We start from the raw sequence: 23,739 nt of genomic DNA on the forward strand, positions 1-23,739 counted from the left end.
TCTCATTTCCCTCTTAACATTTTTTACACTATTGCATATTGAGAATGTTCTCTTTTGACAAATTGGACAAGACATGACGTGTGAGCTGATAGAATGAGTTAATAGTACTTGATGCCCCCATTATCTTCAACTATTGTTATGTTTATGACTCCATGACTCCACGCAAAAAAAAAAAAAAAAAAAAATCAATTGAAGTATTGCGAGTAATATATATTAACTTCCGGATGATTTCTTATATATATGCAAAAAGTGATAGAACATTCACTTTGCATTCTTCAGAGTTAATTACAACATCTCACAAGCAAACAAGCAGATGATCATCTCATCACAACCGCAAACTCCTTTATTAGCAAGCCAAAATCAAGCAGTAACAACTCATTATTGAGGGAACACACAACACAACACAACGCAACACAACACAAGCTTTAGTTGTACGTGGGTGTTAGCTACTCTAACAGTAGGTATCAGGGTGTGCCAAGAGGTAAGCCTCAACAGCCTTGAAAAGTCCGGCGGCCTTCTCTTTGCCATCCTTGATCTCCTCCTCATTGAGTGAAGCGTCGCCCTTGGTGTGGTACTTGCTGGTGATCTTCAAGATGGATCCTCCTCCATGAGGGGCTGCCGCAATCTTGATCTCGTAAGAGATCTTCTCCAGTGTGTGCCCCAATGGACCTCCCTCGATGAGGCTGTAGCAGTATTTGAAGTTTGCGTGGTCGATCTCCTCAACCTTGTGCTTCATGTACTTGAATTCCTTGCCTGAAAATATACACAAATTAAACCACGTGTTCATTGCTATCTTTTTACTAGTTTTGGGGAAAAATTCCTATGTAATATTTTTGAGAGTGAAAACATATTTTTCTAATATATATATTTATATATTTACCTTCGGCGAAGGTGATCTTCTTGATGGTTCCAGGCCCGCCATTTCCTTCGATGCATTCAGCGCCGGTGAAGTGCTGAGGAGCAACCTTGGGAATGAGGTTGTCGGCATCTAGGACAAAGGACTTGAACAGCCTAGCCGGAGGGATAACGGAGGTGGCCTCATCCTCGTGGCAGAAAACACCCATGATGATGATGATGATGAATTGATGTGATATTGAAAGGAAGAATATATATAATTTGCTTGGTGAGGAGTTGAGTACCAAGTGGTTGCTATTTATAGACTGATCAGAAGGCTCATGGAGCTTAATTTGGCAGAATTGTCGCCCTGTGAGTAATAAACAATTCTCCTCACTGTCCAGTTTTTCTTTGTGGAGGGTCCCCTCTAGGTAGCTATGACGACGAGGATAATTAATAACTCTGTATGAATAATCTAGTCAAAGAAAGCTCCTGTCTCAATTAAATCGACTAATAAATAAAAAACATATTGTTTCCTGAGTATTTTCATTTTTTATTTTATTTTTTTTAAATCAATTCTGACCGTTTGAAATCATACTTATCCAACAAGCACTTAAGCTTGACAATCACATCTTATTTTATTTAATCTTATATAAACGATCAAGTAAATTCAACCATTAAGCTAGTCACGCTTAGAAGTATGTATATCTTATCGTAATAGAGCATACATCAAGCATATATACCCAAAAATAGCCTCAATTTTTATTGTGGGGGATTCTTTTCTTTCAAAAGTTAATATTAATGTCTTTCATACCGAAATACTAATAAAAACATATGGAAAATTTTCTCTAAACTCAATTAAAGAAAATTCAGTCAATCAAATTTATTAAACTCTCAACATATATCTATTGATCAATTCAAAATTATCGATAGATCAAAAATTCAATAATAATTATCTGAAATTTAATGGTGATTTTAAAAGTTACATCACAATTAATTAAGATGGTACAAAAACGACTCTAGTTCTCCGTCTAATATTATTCTTTCTCATAACATATAGTTTGAAGTTTACGACCGGACAACCTTGGCAATAAAGCAAGACGTTTAGCTTCTAGATTAATCCTCCTTCTAACATTACTCGTTCTTACAAAATTTAGGGGTGGTTTGATTCACGGAATGCGTATTCCATTAAGAAAAAAAATAGTTATTACAGGGAAAAAAAGAAAATAATTATTTATAATTCTTCGTTTGGTAACAACACATGCTCTAATTAAAATTTAATCTATATTACTAAAAACCTCAAGCTATTTATTATTATTTTTTTCAACTCATACTAAAAATTAAAAAAAAAAAATAAAGTCGGTGGCCCGTCAGCCACTTCATTTTTCATGTTTTTTTTATTTTTTAAGAGTTTAGAATAAAATAAATGTATTTCATTCCTTAAGAAATAACTATTCTCGGTGTATGAAATTAGTCATACTCACACGAATATTCCTAATAACAAAAAAAAAAAAAAGGACTATTCAATAAAAATAACTATTTTATTTTAAGAGCTTATTCCACAGACCAAACAAAAACTTAGTTTGAACTTTACGATCCGACAGCCATGATTATAAAGCAAGAGGTTTAATTTGTAAATGGTTTAATTAGGACGCCATCTAGAACGCATGGACTGAGGTTTCCAAAGTTGAACGACGCCAATGACGACTTGAAGGGTAGACTTTCGTTGTCTGGCGGTTCTTCTGCGTCGGCCATCCTTATCCTTTTGTTTCCCACGACAAAATATCGCTTGACACTTGTGATCGATCGATTTCAGGCAATTAATATGATAATCAAACTTTCACATCAAAATTGCTTTAAAATATTCGTATATTAAAAGAAGCTTCTAAATTTTACTCCGTCGTCGGTGTGGATTGTGGAGCTTTTTTTTTTTACTTTTTCTTTTCCTTCGTTAGGCAAGGAAAAAGGGAATTACAAGATATTTTTTTTTCTTTAACTTGTGATAAGGTAAACTAGTGTTTGTATAAGCTTTATCATGCTTATGATAGTTATGTGATGGTCTGTCATTTTTATAAAGAATAATAAATCTGGGTCACTCTTATGCTAAATTAATAAAACAGATAATCTATTATAATTCATGAATAAAACAGATAGTCTAGATTATATTCCATTCACAAATTTGGGTGGAGGTCGTTCTGCAAACCTCATATAAGAGCATTTCTAGCCTCTTTACCCAATTAATTTACCTTTTAATTTTTTTTTTAGCCAAATTATTAAAAATCACAAAGAATACTTTCCAACAACCTCATCAAAATGAATATTTTGGTTTGGTGAATTTACAGTACTCACTAAATGAATAAAAAATAATATAACTTTTCTCTTTCCTTCCCTATTGTTTTTTTGAAAAAAGTTAGGAAAAGAATAGAGAAATATAGTCGGTCCACCACCAAGTATAAAGTCAAGTTGTATTTCCTTTGCCCCTCTCCTTCACAATGATGCAATAAGAATATTGTTTCTCAATAAGGTTGTAAATGAACAAGTCTGTTTGATAATTCACAAATCCAAGCACCCAACAATTAGTATAATAATTTTTGGTCATGAAATGGAAACATTTGGAGCACCTTAAAGGTAAAACCATTTCGAGGCGGCCATACCCAATAAATCAATAACTAAAGAAAACACAAAGTACATGTATAGTAAACTTATGAGCTCCTTGTAAAATACTAAGACTATATGTACACGACAAGCTCCTAATCACTTCCCTCCAGGCTTCCTCAGCAGCTCCAGTTTTTTACAGGCCAATTTTCTTTATATGAGTTCTTTATCGACCTAACGGTAGATTTCAAACACATGAAGGTTTAGCATGATATATGGCTTGAAGCTCTCAATAAAGTCCAAGAGAGGAAAAGTTTACATAGTCTCCTCAAATTAAAACCCAATTAACAATGTCCTCTTAAAGCACCAAAAAATGGGCAATGTCCCCCAATGACAAAAATACCCTTAATAAAATAAAAATAAACATTTCTAAAAAAAAATAAAATTATAAAAAAACTTTTTAATTTTTTGTTTTGTTTTGTTTTGTTTTTTGCATTTACAAGAGTATTTTTGTTTTACTGAAAAAACATTGGAGTTATTTTTGTCTTTTTGCTGGTCTTAAGTAAATATTAGTATGGAAAATATTATCCGGATTGAAGGTTTGTGAGGCATTATCAATTAATTAGCTGATAAAATGGACTTTTTTTTTAAAAAAAAAAAGAAAAAAAGAAGAAGAAGAATTTAGCATTGCCAAATTCTAAGTGGTTGCTCCACAAGAATAGTCAAGAATGACGCACATCATGGAGCCAATTTCGTATTTGATGGACAGAAATGAAGCCCAAGCCCTGTTACTGATGAAGACGGAAAGGGAAGTAGCTAGGCGACATATATTGGTGGACTACGTTGGATGGTGGCTGCAGCCATCGTGAATGGAATTTCACTAATTCTTCCAATAAAATTCTTGTGTGGAAATTTTTTCTCGTGTCTGTGGGGACACCCGAAAAGAGAATTGAATTACCTAACTTTAGGGGCGGAACCAGGATTTTGAGCGTAGGGAAACAAATTTTCGATTAGATTTAGGGAGGTAAGAGATTCTTTTGGGTGTGCGGTGGTGTCTCTATGGGGAGCCAAACAATCAAAGTAATCAAATACGTGAATATCGTTTTGTAGTTGTACAGTAGGGTCCTGAGGCTTGGGTTTCGCTTGGCCTGTGAAACGAGGGAAGGGTTGAGAGTTGTGGAGGAGGTGTTTGGACGGAGAGAAACTGAAATGAGAGAAAAAGAAACAGGGGAGGGTAACTTCTCTTCAAAAATAAATGGTAAAAGGAATAAAAAATATTTTTGGTATTACAATGTTGAAGATTTTTTTGGTGAGAGAGAGAAAGAGTTGAAGATCAAATGAATAAAAAAAAATTTTAGTGGGGACAACTGGCTAGAGAATATTTGGTGAGAGAGAGTGGGCTGAAGATAAAATAATAAAAAAACAATTTGGGGGGACATTTTTCAGTGATTTTGAGGGGACAAATTTTTAGATTTTGAAATATATATATATATATGTATATAAAACACATACAGTGGCAAAATTTTCGAAAGTTTTCTCCCCACCTACAGACGTAGGTCCGCCCCTGCCTGTCTTTTTGGGTCACCAAAGAGGCCAGGGCATTGTCACAAAATTAAGGTCATTTTCAGGCTCACAACTCTATAAATAGCAAGCTCCCCAACTCAAAAAACTCACCAACTTTGATCAATCCTACTACTCCTCGATCATCATCATCATCATCATCATCATGGGTGTTTTCAATTACGAGGCTGAGAGCCCCTGTGTTATCCCAGCAGCTAGGCTGTTCAAGGCCTTTATCCTTGATGGCGATAACCTCATCCCAAAGGTTGCACCTCAAGCTATTAGCAGCGTTGAAAACGTTGAAGGAAATGGAGGGCCCGGAACCATCAAGAAGATCACCTTTGCCGAAGGTTAATTTAATTACTCTGTATCCTATATATATATATATATATATATATATATATTCTCCATCGCATCATTCATAAAACTTACTTGTGCTATTTTCTGTATCCTTCAGGCAGCCCTTTCAAGTACGTGAAGGAGAGGGTTGAGGAGGTTGACCACGCAAACTTCAAATACAGATACACCGTGATCGAGGGCGGTGTCGTGGGCGATAAGCTGGAGAAGATCTGCAACGAGCTGAGGATAGTGGCAGCCCCTGGTGGTGGATCCATCTTGAAGATCAGCAACAAGTACCACACCAAAGGCGGCCATGAGATGAATGCAGAGGATATTAAGGTTGGCAAAGAAAAGGCCGAGGCACTTTTAAAGGCAGTTGAGAGCTACCTCTTGGCACACTCTGCTGAATACAACTAAACCTTAATTGTCTTATATATATATTGTGTCTTCGCCCAGTAATGTTTTTTTGTTTACTGCTTAGTTTTGGCTTGCTAATAAAGGAGCTTGCAGTTGTGCTTATCTGCTTGCTGAAGATCGATATTGTAAGTTTGTAACTCAGAAGAATGGAAACTGAATGTTGTATTACTTTTTGAATATATATATACAAATAATGGAAAGGATAAGATTAAAGTTTCAAGTTTTGAATGATTGAAATTTACTGAAGCTCTCCTTGTTAGAGCCTAATATGTAGTTGTGTTATGTGTGGACTACTTTTGACGAGGATAAACTTAGGGCATGTTTGATATTGTGTTTGAGGGGCTTAAAAATGCTTGTAATACTTAAAAAGTCAGTTTGAAGAAAAAAGTACTCGTTTAGTAAAAAAATTAAAAACACTTTTAATGGTTCAAAAAGCTTAAAAATGGCTTAAACCCACACTTATGGTAAAAGTTTAAAAATGAAACTTTTGTTCAAATTTTTTTTTTTACTTAAAAACTCTATTTCTCAAACACAATCTTAAAGAAGCTCTTAGACTTGGGCTAATTAAAGAGATTATGATATACAAAGTCTTTTTTAATAACAAATTAATTGGAAAAGGATTACATGAATCTAAACACCGAAAAAGCGGTTGGCCTCCCGACAACAGACCAAAAATAAAAATTATAGTACATAAAATATGAGAGCCTCTTCTATTAGGAAAAACAAGACGAGGGTTTTACAACCTCCAATAAAAATTTGACAAGTCAGTTTAAAACACCAAAAACTATACAAAGGAAAACACAAGATAACGTACCCCCCAAAATACTCAGAAACCAGAAAAGAAGACCTTCTAAGTTACCTGGTACTGTTTTAAAAGACCGATAGAGAATGGAGCCATTAATTTCGCTTCTTGCGGTAACAGTAATACAATCGCAATATCAATTCAGCACTGCAACAAGTTCTGAAGGTGAACAGAGAAAATCGAAGACAAAAACACATAGAGAGACACGTAGAGAGAGAAAGAGAAAGGAGAGTGGAGAGGGATAGAAGGATGAGGAGACGTCAGAGCGGTGTTTGGGTTGTTGAGAATATTTCTTTGGTTTTCATCAATTTTCTCTGCATTCTTTTTCGTCCACTACAGCATTATTTTTCAACTACACTTTTTTGACTGATAGGAAGCCCGACCCATCACTAAACTTTAGTGGCGTGTTAGTATTAATGGGTGTTTGTGTCAGACATTAAAAAAAAACAGGGTGTCACTAATAAGAATTTTTTGATGTGTCACTATTTGCCACGTCACTATAAATTTAACACATCAATAAAGTTTTTGCTGATGTGGCATTATTTAGCATGTCACTAAGAGCATTCCCAATGGAAGAGCCAAATGTTACTTTTATCTATAATAGCTCTTCAAATGTTCAAAAAACCTCCCACATTGGATGAGCCAAAAATATATGTAAAATAGATATTTGATTAGAAGAGCTAAAAAAAAAGTTAAATGTAGCAGCACTTTTTAAGGGAGCCATTTTCTTTTTTAGTGTTTCTCTCTCCTGCTTTATCATTTTCCCAAATCTTTTCCCACCTTTTTTTTAGAAATATAGCTAATCGGATGTGGAGACACTTAAAAATGGCTTAGCTAAAATAGATAAAAGTGAGTTTTGAAGAGCCATTTTACATAAAAATATGGCTCTTCCATTGGGAATGCCCTAATTAGTGACATGGCAAAAAGTGAGTTACTGCAGACAAGTCAAAAAATCTCATTTTTTTTGTGAGGTTTGATACCGAAACAACACAAACTCAACTCATGACCAACTTTTTTCTTACGTATAAAAAAAAATTGAATTTTAAATCAAACAAATTTTATTTTTTCCCAAATTTTCAGAATCCCAAAATCTTCTCTCAATTTTTTGTTTTTTAGATGACACGTAAGAGAGAAATTAGCCATAAGTTAAATTTGTATTGTGACCTTAACATTTTCTTTTTTCTGTAGTGGTCCTTGCCATTGCTAAACTTAGACATTCTGAGTAATGCTTTTGAAAGTTGGTTTTTCTTTCAATAAAAAAAAATTAAAAAAAAGAAAGAAAAGAAAAGAAAAGAAAAAAGAAAGTGGGTTTTAATTAGCACAATGACGCAGCGTTAATACAGCAAATTAAATCCAGCAATTGCAGTGCGAGGTCATACTTTTCATCTAGGTTCAAAATGAAATGTAAAAGTCATAAATGGAAAGATCTGAGAGGAATAAAATGAGAAAGAAAATCTGAGAGACCAAGCCGCCTATTGAGGAAGAAGAATGGAAAAGATTGGGTGTTTTTATTTCAAGCTGATGTGTAAATGTTTTATTAGATGTTGTAAATATGGTGTTTTACACCACATCCTATTGAAATTATTCTCATTAAATACATACAAATAGTAAGAATTTGGTCAAAAAATTATAAAGTCCAATTTAATGAGCTTAAATGGGTGTTCCAATTGAAAGGATATCAATGAGTGGATGCCTTTGATGGGATGAGAAGTGACTTTTCTTCAAAAGTTATAACCGTTGGTCTTGGAGAAAAAAAGTACATACATATGCTTGAGAGACCAAATCGTTTCCCTCTAGAAACATAATTTGTTCTCTTCACTTAAATTTTTGTAAAAAAAATGCAAAATTAATTACTGTGGTTTACCTGATTTACAAATAAGCACCAATATAGTATCAAATTGTTTTGAAAAATCCATGTGGTGTGTAAAAATAACAAATTACTTAATGTAGTCAAATTAATTCAAAGAACTTGATGGATTTTGTTAATGTGCCACGTTAAAGCTAATAAAATTACGACATATGTTACTCATAATAAAAAGTATATAAATTAAAATATATATAGACCCGCCATGAGAGGTTGGAGCAACATGTTTTTTTTTTTTTTGGAATGTTTTAACAGTTTTAGTTTGTTAGGTTTTTAGGTTTTATTTTTTGAATATTTAATGAGGCATATGACCTCTTTGTAATTTTTGATTGGTTTGACATAGAATTCGGTTAACTTTTTGGAGGGAAGATGAACGAAGTACCATATCTGTTTTTACACATATTTGAGGTACCATTTACGATACAAATTGAAATTTAGGTCAAAAAATAAAATTGTTAAACCACAAGAGGTAAAAAGACATTTAACGCAATAAAAAAAATAAGATTATATGTCGTGCCTAACAATGACAATTGATATGGGTTGTCGCTGATAGTCAAGACAACCCAAAACCTTCATTGCTGATTTCCTATCTATCAAAGACGAGCAATTTGTGTCTTAGCTGATAGTTATATTATTAGCGATGATTCAAAACAGTCATCACTGATACCCTAACTATTAGAGATGATGACAATTTTGGTCGTTGCTCATTGTTAGATTATTAGCGACAACCCAAATCTATCGTTGCCAATACCCTTCGTTAAGAAAAAAAACAAAGAAAAAGAAAGAAGAGGCTTGTATGGAATACTTATCAACAATGACTACTTAATGTGAGTTGTCGCTTATAGTCATATTATTAATGACAACCCAAATCTGCATTTAAATTTTGTAACCCTTTTCCAAGTTTGAGTTTTTCCTTCTCAAAATGCCGAACTAACGTTGGAGTTTGTTGGACCTTAATTGAAGGTTGCTGGAAGTAGACATTTTTCGTACGAGCCAAAAGATGAAAATTATTTTTCGAAAAATCATTTTTTTGTTGGAAAACTAACAGAACCCAAATGCAATGCGTATCAACGACGACTTTTAAAGGCAGTTGAGAGCTACCTCTTGGCACACTCTGCTGAATACAGCTAAACCTTAATTGTCTCATATATTGTGTCTTCGCCCAGTAATGTTTTTTTGTTTACTGCTTAGTTTTGGCTTGCTAATAAAGGAGCTTGCAGTTGTGTTCATCTGCTTGCTGAAGATCGATATTGTAAGTTTGTAACTCAGAAGAATGCAAACTGAATGTTGTATTACTTTTTGAATATATATATACAAATAATGGAAAGGATAAGATTAAAGTTCTAAGTTTTGAATGATTGAAATTTACTGAAGCTCTATCTCCTTGTTAGAGCCTAATATTTAGTTGTGTTATATATATGTGGACTACTTTTGACAAGGATAAACTTAGGTCTGTTTGAGATTGCGTTTGAGGGACCTAAAAATGCTTTTAACACTTAAAAAGTTAATTTAAAGAAAAAAGCACTCGTTTAGTAAAAAATTAAAAACATTTTCATGGTTCAAAAAGCCTAAAAATGGCTTAAACCCACTTTTGGCAAAAATTTAAAAATGAAACTTTTGCTAAAAAGTTTTTTTTACTTAAAAACTTTATTTCTCAAACACAGTCAAGAAGCTCTTAGACTTGGGCTAATTAAAGACATTATGATATACAAAATCTTTTTTAATAACAAATTAATTGGAAAAGGGTTACATGAATCTAAACACCGTAAAAGCGGGTGGCCTCCCGACAGCAGACCAAAAATAAAAATTATAGTATATAAAATACGAGGGCCTCTTCTGTTTGGATGAGTTGTAAATCAAGACAAGGGTTTTACAACCTCTAATAAAAATTTGACAAGTCAGTTTAAAACACCAAAAACTATAAAAAGGAAAACACAAGATAACCCACCAAAATACTCAGAAACCAGAAAAGAAGACCGTCTAAGTTACCTGGTACTGTTTTAAAAGACCGATAGAGAATGGAGCCATTAATTTCGCTTCTAGCGGTAACAGTAATACAATCGCAATATCAATTCAGCACGGCAACAAGTTCTGAAGGTGAACAGAGAAAATCGAAGACAAATACACATAGAGAGACACGTAGAGAGAGAAAGAGAAAGGAGAGGGGAGAGGGATAGAAGTATGAGGAGAAGTCAGAGCGGTGTTTGGGTTGTTGAGAATGTTTCTTTGGTTTTCATCAATTTTCTCTGCATTCTTTTTCGTCCATGCCACTACAAGAAAAAAGCATTATTTTTCAGACCACACGTTTTTGACAGATAGGAAGCCCGACATGTCACTAAACTTTAGTGACGTGATAGTATTTGAAGAAATTCATAATCAAATGGAAAAGTAAAATAATAGTGGAATTTAAATAAAAGAGATATAAAGATTTTTACGTGGTTCGATCAACGACCTACATCCACAGATAAAGCCCATAGGGCTACATTAAGCTCTTATTGAATGATTTGTTTACAATAGAGAATGCTCTATTTATAGAGCTTACACATAAATGTAATCTTAATCAAATCCCTTAATTTAGGATGATCAAATCATAATCAAATCCCTAAATTATGCTAATCTAATCTTCATCAATCATAATCAAATCCCTAACTTTTAGGGTCATTCAAATATACTCTAACAGTATTCACGGGTGTTTGTGTCAGACATTAAAAAAAGGGTGTCACTAATAAGAATTTTTTGATGCGTCACTGTTTGCCATGTCACTAATTGGTGATGTGGCAAATTTAACACGTCAATAAAGTTTTGCTGATGCGGCACTATTTAGCTCGTCACTAATTAGCGACGTGGCAAAAAGTGAATTACTGTAGACAAGTCAAAAACTCTCATTTTTTTGTAAGGTTTGATACGGATACAACACAAACCCAACTCATGGTCAACTTCTCTCCTACGTGTAAAAAAAATTTGAATTTTAAACCAAACAAATTGTCTTTTTTTCCAAATTTTCAGAATCCAAAAATCCTCTCTCAATTTTTTGTGTTTTAGATGACACGTAGGAGAGAAGTTGGCCATAAGTTAGATTTGTGTTGTGACCTTAACATTTTCCTTTTTTTGTAGTGGTCCTTGCCATTGCTAAACTTAGACATTCTGAGTAATGCTTTTGAAAGTGGGTTTTAACCACAACGACGCAGCGTTAATACAACAAATTAAATCCAGGCTATCCAGCAATTGCAGTGCGAGGTCATAGTTTTCATCTGGGTTCAAAAGGAAATGTAAAAGTCATAAATGGAAAGATCTAAGAGGAATAAAATGAGAAAGAAAATCTGAGAGACCAAGCCGCCTATTGAGGAAGAAGAATGGAAAAGATTGGGTGTTTTTATTTCAAGCTGATGTGTAAATGTTTTATTACATGCTGTAAATATGGTGTTTTACACCACATCCTATTGAAATTATTCTCATAAAATACATACAAATAGTAAGAATTTGGTCAAAAAATTATAAAGTCCAATTTAATGAGCTTAAATGGGTGTTTCAATTGAAAGGATATCAATGAGTGGATGCCTTTGATGGGATGAGAAGGGACCTTTCTTCAAAAGTTATAACGGTTGGTCTGGAGAAAAAAAGTACATACATATGCTTGAGAGACCCAATAGGCCAATATGTTATTTATGCTTAAATTATTATCGTTTCCCTCTAGAAACATAATTTGTTCTCTTCACTTAAATTTTTGTAAAAAAAATGCAAAATTAATTACTGTGGTTTACCTGATTTACAAATAAGCGCCAATATAGTATCAAATTGTTTTGAAAAATCCATGTGGTATGTAAAAATAACAAATTACTTAATGTAGTCAAATTAATTTAAAGAACTTGATGGATTTTGTTAGTGTGCCACATTAAAGCCAATAAAATTACAACATATGTTACTCATAATAAAAAGTATATAAATTAAAATATATATAGACCGGCCATGAGAGGTTGGAGCAACTTTTTATTTTTTATTTTTTTAAGTATTTTTTTTTAATTTTTTAATTTTTATGTTTTAACAGTTTTTGTTTTTTAGGTTTTTAGGTTTTCTTTTTTTTTTTTTGAATATTTAATGAGGCATATGACCTCTTTGTAATTTTTGATTGGTTTGACATAGAATTCGGTTAACTTTTTGGATGGAAGATGAACGAAGTACCATATCTGTTTTTACACATATTTGAGGTACCATTTACGATACAAATTGAAATGTGTTGTCACTGATAGTCAAAACAACCCAAAACCTTCATCGCTGATTTCCTATCTATCAAAGACGAGCAATTTGTGTCTTAGCTGATAGTTATATTATTAGCGATGATTCAAAACAGTCATCAGAGATGATGACAATTTTGGTCGTTGCTCATTGTTAGATTATTAGCGACAACCCAAATCTATCGTTGCCAATACCCTTCGTTAAGAAAAAAAGAAAAAGAAAGAAGAGGCTTGTATGGAATACTTATTAACAATGACTAATGTGAGTTGTCGCTTATAGTCATATTATTAATGACAACCCAAATCTGTATTTAAATTTTGTAACCCTTTTCCAAGTTTGAGTTTTTCCTTCTCAAACTGCCAAACTAACGCCGGAGTTTGTTGGACCTTAATTGAAGGTTGCTGGAAGTCGCCGATCTTCTTCCACCATCCGTCGCACATTTTTCGTACGGGCTAAAAGATGAAAATTATTTTTCGAAAAATCATTTTTTTGTTGGAAAACTAACAGAACCCAGGTGCAATACGTATCAATGACGACTGTTATGGGTCATCGCTGATATATATATATATACTTGGACTATCAATTACAACGTTGATAATCAAAGCTGGTAAATTTTACATAATAAGCTTTTTTTTTTTTTTTTTTAATGAAATACATAGGGTACCAACGACGCTTATATATATATAATAAAAAATTAGCTAGTGTGATTTTCCAAATCATAAAATATTAGCCAGTGTGATTTACCTGATTTGGAATAAGTTCCTTGTGGTAGCAAAATGTTCTGAGAGATCTTTGCCGTATGCATAATTAACAAATTACTCCGGAGTCCCTACTATCAAATTTCGTAAAAAAAAAAAACTTGATAAATTCCATTAGTATGGCAAGTTAGAGCCTATAAAATCCTGACAGTGTCACTTATAATGAAAAATATATAATGATAAAAGTTTAAAAATTTTAAAACTAAGAATTTGAAGAAAAATTACAATTTAAAAGTAAAAAAATTTAAAAATTGAAAAGTACACTACCTCCATTAAACTACCACCTCATTGCCAATGCCCATCTTCTCCCAAGCTACCAATTGTGTCAATGTCCTCCAGTGGCGGAGCCAGCCTTTTTATATTAGGGGTGCCGCCAAAATTTTTTTGGCGTCTTAAAAATTTTCTTCACCCTAAAAATTTGGTAATTCACACAATATATGCATCACAAAAAATATCTATAAAAGTTCATAAATATGTGCTCAAATTGATATATTAGAAATGTAACATGTCGACACTATATCAAAAAGACAGAAATACAAAAAAAAAAAAAAAAGGTGTCTAGAATTGTACTTTACGGTCTCTTAAAAGTACAAAATAATCAAATATCGAATCTAAATCGAAGCTCTCAGCAATTTCCCATTCAATATAGAGAACTAAACTATTTGGCAGCTGCATCATCGAGTTCGATTGTTCCCACGCCTTTTCCTGTTCTCCAGTTTTGAGTTCTCCACCAGTTCTCCACCATATATACAACCTCAAGAAATTGATAAAATAAATCCAAAAATCCAAAAATAAAATTAGGTAAAAGAAAGAAACTAGAACAAAAATCTAAAACTGTAACATAAAACTACAAAAGTGACTGAGAAGCTAGGGAGGACGAGACGAGGAGTTACCTGTGAATCTGTGATAGAAAGAACAGAGAACGAAGAGACTAGAGAGCGTCTTAGAGATTTTTTTTTTTTTTTTGGGTGTGCGGGAGAAGGGTTGCCGTGGGTTAAATTGCCTTGGCTTAAATGCGGGTGCGAGAGAAGGGTTGCTATGTCTTGGGTAATGGGTAGGTAAAATTGTAAAAAGATTTTTTTATTTTATTTTATATATATATCTATTTTATTTTGAGGGTGCCAAGGGTTTTAAAAAAAAAAAATTAAAATCCTTTGGGGTGCTGTACCCCCAAGGGGTAACGTGGCTCCGCCACTGATGTCCCCCATAAAGTATTAAAAAATGTTAATGTCTGTCAATGACAAAAATACCATTGATAAAATTAAAAAAATTCTTAAAATTATATTACAAAAACTAAAAACTTAAAAAGGAAAAAAAAAACAAAAAACAAAAAACAAAACAAACTAGGAGAAACTTCACTTACCCCATAAATTTTTTCATCACATTTAGGACTTCTTTGGGTGTGCGTTTGAGGGGCTTAAAAGTGCGTGTTTAACACTAAAAAAATCCGTTTTAAAAAAAAAGTACATGTTTGACAAAAAAAAAATTTCAGCGCTTTTAAGGGTTCTTTTATAGGTAGGATTTGCAGATGTAATGGTGACGACCGAGCAAAGGATTCGGGATTCGAGCGTAATGGATGGAAGAATTAATATTTCTGTTCCCTGACTGTTATGGTGTAACGCCCCGAGAATTAATATACTGGTAATTAATTTAACGGTTCGTCTCCCAGCCTTATTCCACTCCAAACAAGACTCAGGGACATCTACTCCTCAAAAAGACAGATGATACTAAGCATCGAAAAATATTAAAGTTCTATAAACATCAATCATTACAACCAGAGCATCTACCAAAGACCATCAAGTAGCAGAAATCAAACTATACACATCATCGTTACAAGGGATCTACGCTATACCTTAATATGCAAGCATGCATAAAAGTTTTAAGTCTACAACATAACTCAAAGTACTTGTTACCATGAGTGCTCACCTAAGCTTACAATAAGTCCTCAAGCATCTCCCGGATCGAATCTTCCAAGATAACCGGACGTTTCACAATAACCATCTTTTGCTAAGCTATCTATAACAGCATAATTGTACATATAGAGAAAAAAATGAAATAATACAAGGATAAGTCCGACAACTTAGTGAGTACAAATGCACATGACGTACCAGTCATTAGTTTGTGGATTCCGTTATTTATAAAGCACATGCAACATTATGACAGTTTATCATGGATGTGATATATATAATCATGAGTAACAGTAATAGTTCAACCGTATGGTCTACTCGAGATATTACTCATTCTCAGCAGGGTTGACGCTGTTCCGAGGGACCTGTAGTACTACACCGGTGCTCCGAATATTGAAACGGCTACTGTACATTTGGGCTCAAGGCCATACGTCCGCTGAATGAGTTTCAGGTAGAGCCTCATTTGGTTCAACTGTTCTCCTATCCTCCCGAACTAATTTCTAAGGTTACTAAAAGGCTATCTTGGGTCTCCTAACTCAAAATGAAACCTCCATGCATACGAAATCATGTTAAACCGAGTCAAATGCTAACATTAACATGATTTAAGACCCAACCTAACTAGAACTACAACTAGCAACTTAAGACAACATTTAAGATCACAAACCTCACACAAAACACACTCACAAGGAGGGATTTTCGCAGAGCCTGGGTGAGAGTTAGGCAGTGAACAGGGCGTGTAAAACTGAAGGGGGTAGGGGGTATTTATAGCAGAGGGTGCTACCAACTTCTCTGAAAAGTAGCTTACGTTCGGTACTATAGGGGCATACGTCCGGTACTGTTTACACAACGATTCAAAGGCTGTAGCGTACGATCTAGGTATTATCCAAGGCGTATTTCAAAAGTAGCGTATGTTCCGTACTATTGGGGCGTACGTCCGAGTACTATTTGTAAAGTACGGCGTGCTATTGTCAGCGTACGTCTGGTGGTCCCCTTCGTGTAACTAAAAACAGGAGTATATGTGCGGTAACCCTAGCGTACGTCCTTTACTACAGACAAGAGTGTACGTCCAGCAACCCTAGCATATGTCCGTTCCGAAAGTCTAAAATTTACAAAATGCCCTTCTAACTGTGCCTAGTGACCCAAAGTCCATCTTAACCCTCTAATTAAGCTACCAACTAATTATTTGGGTCACTACATATGGTCAATGCAAAACTGTTCCTGCAATCAATATGATCCCGAAAGTGGAGCGTAATTGCCATTGCAATCAATACCAATCCAAGGATGATTTGTAACTGTTCCTGTAATCAATGAGTATCCAAGGATGTATGTAACCGTCAATGTAATCAATGCGTACTATTCTTGTAACTGTCGTACTAAATGGTGTGTAGAGTAGATCTCGATCCTACTGGCTCGATAGATGCTGTCAGCTTAATGCTTATGGCATTCTTGGGTGTATGTTGTCCCGAGCCACTGTGAAATGGTGATGATGTCATCCATGTCTCCCGTATTGGGCTTCATTCTGGTGGGCCTATCCTGGCATTTTGGGCCTTTTCCTAAACTCACCAGGTCTGGGGTCTATGGACCTGAGTCCCAAGTTTATGTGTAACAGCAATCACTACAAAAAATTCATGCTTTTGTGACGTGTGTATAGTCACCTGGTTTTCAAAATGTCACCAAATGGTGACATGTCAGTGAGTAAACCGTCACCAAAAAAATTAATGACGCGTTAATGTTCACATGTCACCAATTAGTGCCGAAAATTGATCGTCTCCATTTCAAATGAAATGAACGGGATCCATTTAATGCATTTATGAGGGAAAATTTGTCCAAAAATTTTGTGAGGAAAAACATTTGGACAAGTTTACCCTCCTAATACACTAAATGTATCCCCCCTATTTTCATTGAAATGGAGAGGATCCTTCTCCGTTAGTACCTTTAAAATATTTTTGGACAAATATATTTAAGGTCGGTTGAGAGCTACATTTATCAGCTTAGTAATGTGTGTCATTTTTCAAATCAGAATGAAATAATATCAGCTGATTTTTCAAAAAGTAACGCGTGTCATTTAAGGGCGGTTGAGAGCTACAAATATATTTAGGGGCAGTTGAGAGCTACATTTACCAACTAAAATTGTCGTGATGAAGTAGCTGACAAGACAATTCAAATTCGTTAAGCGGTACTTGAGCATTATCAATTATAGCCAATTGTTTTAGCAATCTTATAATTTCATTTGGAGTATTCTTGAGGGTTGTGGTTGAGTTGGTTAACGGCTGAAGTGGCTTTTTTTTATTTTATTTTTTATTTTTTTAAGATTTTGGGTGTTTGTTCACTGGTTTGGTCGAATGGGTTCAGACGCTATTGTTCAACCATCTCAACCAGACAGCCTGCGCATGGCCAGCGAACGGAGCTCTCGGGTTGAAGTACTGACTTACTGCACTGGCGCATGCACCACCCTTGGCTACCTCATAAGAGATCCATTGAAGAGATACATGGAGTTTTCAAAAAAAGAAAAAAGAATTTAGCATTGCCAAATTCTAAGTGGTTACACCACAAGAATGGTCAAGAATGACGCATATGATGGAGCCAATTTCGGATTTGATGGACAGAAATGAATCCAAATTAAGCCTTGGTATTGACGAAGACCGAAAGGAAGGTATGCGACATTGGTGGGCTATGCTGAATGGAATTTAACTTCTTTCAACAAATTGTCTCTGGTTGACATCCGAGAAGAGAGTGAAATCCCTACCTTCTTGGATGACCAAAGAGGGATTAAGGTCACTTTCAGGCTCAATACTCTATAAATACCAAGCTCCCCAACTCAAAAAACTCACCAACTTCAATCAATCCTACTACTCCTCTTCCCATATTCTTAATTCCTTAGATCATCATCATCATGGGTGTTTTCAATTACGAGGTTGAGACCACCTCCGTTATCCCTGCGGCAAGGCTGTTCAAGTCCTATGTCCTTGATGGCGATAAGCTCATCCCAAAGGTTGCACCTCAAGCTATTACCAGCGTTGAAAACGTTGGAGGAAATGGAGGGCCTGGAACCATCAAGAATATCACCTTTGGCGAAGGTTAATTTATTTACTTTCTATCCATATATATATTCTCCATCGATCCCATCATTCATTTAACTTGTGGTACATTCTATTTCCTTCAGGCAGCCGTTACAAGTACGTGAAGGAGAGGGTTGATGAGGTTGACAACACAAACTTCACATACAGCTACACCGTGATCGAGGGTGATGTCCTGGGTGACAAGCTGGAGAAGGTCTGCCACGAGCTGAAGATAGTGGCAGCCCCTGGTGGAGGATCCATCTTGAAGATCAGCAGCAAGTTCCACGCCAAAGGTGACCATGAGATTAATGCAGAGGAGATGAAGGGTGCCAAAGAAATGGCCGAGAAACTTTTAAGGGCGGTTGAGACCTACCTATTGGCACACTCTGCTGAATACAACTAAACCTCGTCTTGTGTCTTCGCCCAATAATAGCTTGTACGTGGCTTTCATGTTTTTTTTTTTTTTTTAAAACTTTGTTTTCTTGCTAATAAAGGAGCTTGCGGTTGTGTTCATCTGCTTGCTGAAGATCGATGTTGTAACTCGGAAGAATGCAAATTGAATGTTGTATTACTTTTTGCATATATACAAATAATGGAAAGGATAACATCATTGAAGTTCAAAGTTTTGAATGATTGAAATTGTTAAAATAATATGAACGTATGATCTTATTTGTAAGAATCTCCCGTTAGGCTGGATATCCAATGGAGGACAAAAGCAACGTGATAATGAGAAAATGAATTTTTGACATACGTTCTTCTCATTATCAAACTCTATTTATAGAGTTAGACTATGACTCTTCATCAAGAGTCACACCTTGTCACTTTATTATTACCACCATGGAAGGTTGTGATTGGCTATGGGAATGACCACACTAGTTATGGTGTGATCACCCTTTAAACCATCATCTCCCACTTGATCACACTTTAGCATTATGTAATCTAGTTGAACATTATCACCTTGGTACCAAATGTAATTTTTATTCATGTCAACTCTCATCTGTTTAATTTACAGCTCGGCATTAGATTATGACATTTTATAATGTATATACAATTTTGTCATCTTATCTAATCGCACATTTTTCCATATATTTTCACACTGCTAATATATTAAGGTGACTTCATTTCGTTTTTAGCTAAACAAATGACATCAATTCTCTGTGGTAAGGAACACTGGTTCACACCTATTCCACAATTGACGATTTCAGCCATACACAAAACTATGTGCTGACCTGCACTGATATTTTTTAATCAAGTGTTTCCTTGATACTTCTTATCAGTGTCTTTTACACTATAAGATCATATTTATATTACCAACTTGTAACATAATGTCGCTCGATGAACCTTACATTTATGAAAGTTGTAATATTATTTCTTAAGTGTTTTCTGTTTATTACCTAACCAATTATTCCCCTTATAAAAACAAAATTGCACAAAATTGTTCATTCATGCGTCCCTGAATCCTTCCACTTGTGCTTGAACATATATATAGCTACCACCTAGGTGTTTCTCAATCCCATTGTAGCTACATGCTCTTTGAATTTTTCCAAAGACAATCCATCGGCTACCATCTCTGTTGAAGGTATAAATTCAATTTTAATTTCTCCTCTTTCCACTATATCTTGAATATAGTGATAATTTACATCAATATCTTTGCCTTTGTAGCTTTGTGCTCCACTTTTTATTAAAAAGATAGCAGACTTGTTGTCACAAAACATATTGACTGTCTTACTATTTAAACCTAAATTTAAACTTTCTACAAAATGTTTAATTCACATTGCATTACTTATTGCTGTGCTGCGTGATATATATTCAGCTTCCATATTGGATTTTGCAACGCAATTTTGTTTCTTGCTTAACCAAGAAATAACTGTTCCACCAAACAAGAACACATATCCACTTGTTGATTTTCTATCATCAGCATCCCCAGCAAAATCCGCATCTATGAATCCTTTAATTTCTAGATCACTTATGCCAAAACATAAACCCATGTTTTTAGTACCTTGTAAATATCTAAATATACATTTTACTGCTTGCCAATGTGTCTTCCCTAGATTAGATTGATACCTGCTTACTAATCCCACCGCATAACAAATATCAGGTCTTGTAGTTGTCATTGCATACATGAGATTGCCCACAGTTTGGGCATAGGGGATAGATTCCATCTCTTGAATCTCTGTCTCATTTTGAGGACATATTGATTTATTCAAGTACTAACCTCTTGAAATAGGTGTTTTTAGAGGTTTATATTTATCCATATTAAACCTCTTAAGTATCTTTTCCAGATATTTTTCTTGATCCAAATATAATAATTTTAAATTTCTATTTCTAGAAATTCTTATTCCTAAGACATAGGTAGCAGTACCCATATCTTTCATTTCAAATTTGGATGACAAGAAGGATTTTGTTTTATTTATCATATATAGACAGTTACCAGTTAGCAGTATATCGTCTACATATAATGATAATATTGTTAATTTATTATTTTCATTACATATGTAAACACAGTGATCTAGTGGACTTACCTCGAAACCAATTTCTAGTATTGCTTGATGGAACTTCAAATACCATTGCCTCGAAGATTGTTTAAGCCCATATAATGACCTTTTTAATTTGTAGACTTCTTCTCCATGTCCTGTGACTTGAAATCCTTCAGGTTGTTGCATGTAAATTTCTTTTTTTAATTCTCCATTGAGAAATGTTGTCTTAACATCCAACTGATGTAATTCCAAATCCATTAAGGCTACAATGGACATGATAATTCTCACTGAAGCGAATTTTGCCACAAGTGAGTATGTGTCAACGAAGTCTACACCGGGTTGCTGTGTAAACCCTTTAGCCACCAATCTAGCTTTTTACTTTTCAAGACTTCCATCATCTTTGAATTTCTTCCTTAGAACCCACTTGCATCCAATTGCTTTTCTTTGGCTTGGCAATTCTGTGAGTTCCCACACATCATTTTTCTGAATTGATTCAAGCTCTTCTTCCATAGCTTTAATCCATTTTTGAGCATCATGACTACTTATAGCTTCTTTAAAATTTGCTAGATCTTCTTGCAAATTTATATCATTTGTACTTAGCACAAAATGATCCTTGAGTGTGGTTGATGGTCGTCTTTGTCTTTTACTCCCACTGTTTTGATTACCTATATCCAAATTAGGTGGATCTTTGGATTTTCTCTTGCTCCCACTATTCCGAATGTCTGTGTTATGTTCTTTTTCTTTCAAAGTAACTTGTGGTGTTTGACATTCAGAATCTTCTTCTTGTAGAAGTCTTATTTCATCCATCGGAGTAATTTGATTGGTGTTTTCCAGAAATGCAGCATCCCTGCTTTCTATTAATCCCTTATCTAGATGGTAAAATCTATATCCACTACCATTTTCTATATATCCTATAAATCTGCATTCCCATGTTTTACTTTCTAACTTATCCCTTAAGGGTTTTGGAATAAGTACATGTGCCTTACATCCCCACACTTTGAGGTTGTAAAAATCTGGTTTTATGCCTGTCCAATATTCATAAGGTGTAAGAGGTTTTGATTTGATTTTTATTCTATTAAGAATATATGCTGCAGTGGATAAAGCCTCACCTAAAAAATGAGTGAATAACTTAGCATATGCCATCATGGATCTTGTCATATCCATTAAAGTTCTATTCCTTCTTTCTGCAATTCCATTTTGTTGAGGCTTATAAGGCATTGTATATAAATGTCTTATTCCACTTTCTCTGCAGAAGGAATACATGGCTTCATATTCACCTCCCCTATCATTATTCAAGTTTTTAATGGACCTTCCCAATTGGTAAAGGTAATAAAGTATTCCATTCCTTTATGTGTTTTAGTTCTTAAAGGACCACATATGTCAGAATGAATTACTTCTAATAATTCTGATGATTTCCAGTGTTTTGAAAAAGATTTACTAATCATTTTTCCATTAATACATGATTCACATATATTAAAATCTTCAGAATTAATTATAGGTAGTAATCCACTCTTACTCATTCTTTTCATTTTATTTTTGTTGATGTGGCCTAATCTTAAATGCCATAAGAAAGAACTATTTTCAGACACGTATCAATACTGTGAAATGGGATTTTTATCATCAACTTTGAGTAAATACATATTGTCTATCTTTACACCCTTAATAGATATTTTTTCCTTACAAATATAGACCTTCCTAGATTTAAACTTAATCCCATATCGTTTGCTATCTAATACGGGAACAAATATTAGATTTTTCTGGATATTTGGCACATATAGAACATTATGTAAAACAATGGAAGACCCTTTAACAGAAATCTTACATTTTCCTTCGCCTAGCACATCACTGTAAGTATTGTTGCCCATGTACACTCTGTGTTCCCCGACCTTTTTCTCTTTGAAATCTAGGAAGAATTCTTGGTCTCTTGTAATATGTTTAGTTGCTGTCGAGTCTATCCACCAAGAATTTGAAGTCGGTTTTGCCATCATCACTTTAGTAATGGTCATAGCTATTTCTTTCTGTTTCTTGTCATCGTTGTTCTTTGGACAATTTGCCTTGAAATGCCCCATTTTGCCACATTTGAAACATGCTCCTTTGATTTTATTTTTACCTTTTGGCTTACCTTTCCATTTCCTTTTGAACTTTCTTGGCTTGCCTTTGAATGCTGGAGCACGTGAAGTCTGAGTATTGATTTAAGCCATCATAAGGTTGCTAGATTGTCCTTCTCTCCTTTTTCTTTTCATCCTTTCTTCTTCTAATACAAGCAAAACTGGTAAGAAAATTATGGATACTTCTTTTCCATTATAGGTCAGTGATGTTATCACATGTTCCCAAGATAGAGGAAGACCATTAAGTATTATGGTTACTTGCATTTTGTCGGATATTGGATGACCGATAAATGCAAGTTCCTTTGCAATGAGTTCCATTTGGTTTACAAAGTCGCCCACATAGTCATTCTCACTCATACATGCACTATTATATTTATCTAATAATAGTTGTATGTGAGTATCAGACCTAGGGCCATACTTTTCCTCTAATGCTTCCATTATTTCCTTAGTAGTCTCGTATCTTTCAAAGAGTGGGATGATATTATCTTTCATGCTATGGAGGAGAGTGGCCTTTGCCATTAGGTCATCTTCCATCCATTTTTCCTTTTTCTTTACAGCATCATCATTTTTCTCATCTTCTACTTCAGGTCTTTTTGATGTGAGAGTGTGTAAATTTCTCTCATGCGTCAGTAAATAAGAGATATGTCGTTTCCACATTCTAAAATTGATTCCATTAAGGCTTTTGACCTTTGAGGAATCTATACTGCTTTTAATAGCCATTTTATAAAGTGGATATGATAAACTTTAATATAAATACAATTATTTTTTTACTATTACTGTAATGTA

General features: G+C 34.4%; 3 protein-coding genes across 3 annotated transcripts; 2 read left to right on the forward strand and 1 right to left on the reverse strand.

The window, feature by feature from the left end:
• Window positions 1-209: 209 nt before the first annotated feature.
• On the reverse strand, window positions 210-1,150 carry LOC132166883 (major pollen allergen Bet v 1-M/N-like). The gene is made up of 2 exons (XM_059577733.1): window positions 881-1,150; window positions 210-753 (listed from the first exon to the last, which is right to left on the reverse strand). Exons 1-2 carry the CDS (start codon window positions 1,062-1,064, stop codon window positions 452-454), a joined length of 486 nt encoding a protein of 161 aa, XP_059433716.1. The 5' UTR covers window positions 1,065-1,150; the 3' UTR covers window positions 210-451.
• Window positions 1,151-5,087: 3,937 nt separating this feature from the next.
• Window positions 5,088-5,965, forward strand: LOC132186030 (major pollen allergen Aln g 1-like). The gene is made up of 2 exons (XM_059599804.1): window positions 5,088-5,339; window positions 5,447-5,965. Exons 1-2 carry the CDS (start codon window positions 5,156-5,158, stop codon window positions 5,743-5,745), a joined length of 483 nt encoding a protein of 160 aa, XP_059455787.1. The 5' UTR covers window positions 5,088-5,155; the 3' UTR covers window positions 5,746-5,965.
• A 12,194-nt stretch (window positions 5,966-18,159) lies between these two features.
• Window positions 18,160-18,830, forward strand: LOC132191254 (major pollen allergen Cor a 1 isoforms 5, 6, 11 and 16). The gene is made up of 2 exons (XM_059606198.1): window positions 18,160-18,386; window positions 18,473-18,830. Exons 1-2 carry the CDS (start codon window positions 18,203-18,205, stop codon window positions 18,769-18,771), a joined length of 483 nt encoding a protein of 160 aa, XP_059462181.1. The 5' UTR covers window positions 18,160-18,202; the 3' UTR covers window positions 18,772-18,830.
• Window positions 18,831-23,739: the final 4,909 nt, after the last annotated feature.

This window comes from Corylus avellana, chromosome ca1 (genome assembly GCF_901000735.1).
Source record: "Corylus avellana chromosome ca1, CavTom2PMs-1.0".
In the NCBI taxonomy this organism is placed as follows: Eukaryota; Viridiplantae; Streptophyta; class Magnoliopsida; order Fagales; family Betulaceae; genus Corylus; species Corylus avellana.

Coding starts and splice junctions, on each gene's coding strand:
- LOC132166883 (XM_059577733.1), bottom strand. CDS start 1,064: ATGGGTGTTTTCTGCCACGAGGATGAGGCCACCTCCGTTATCCCTCCG. Junction 754..880: donor GAAGATCACCTTCGCCGAAG/GTAAATATATAA, acceptor GTATATTTTCAG/GCAAGGAATTCAAGTACATG.
- LOC132186030 (XM_059599804.1), top strand. CDS start 5,156: ATGGGTGTTTTCAATTACGAGGCTGAGAGCCCCTGTGTTATCCCAGCA. Junction 5,340..5,446: donor GAAGATCACCTTTGCCGAAG/GTTAATTTAATT, acceptor TGTATCCTTCAG/GCAGCCCTTTCAAGTACGTG.
- LOC132191254 (XM_059606198.1), top strand. CDS start 18,203: ATGGGTGTTTTCAATTACGAGGTTGAGACCACCTCCGTTATCCCTGCG. Junction 18,387..18,472: donor GAATATCACCTTTGGCGAAG/GTTAATTTATTT, acceptor TATTTCCTTCAG/GCAGCCGTTACAAGTACGTG.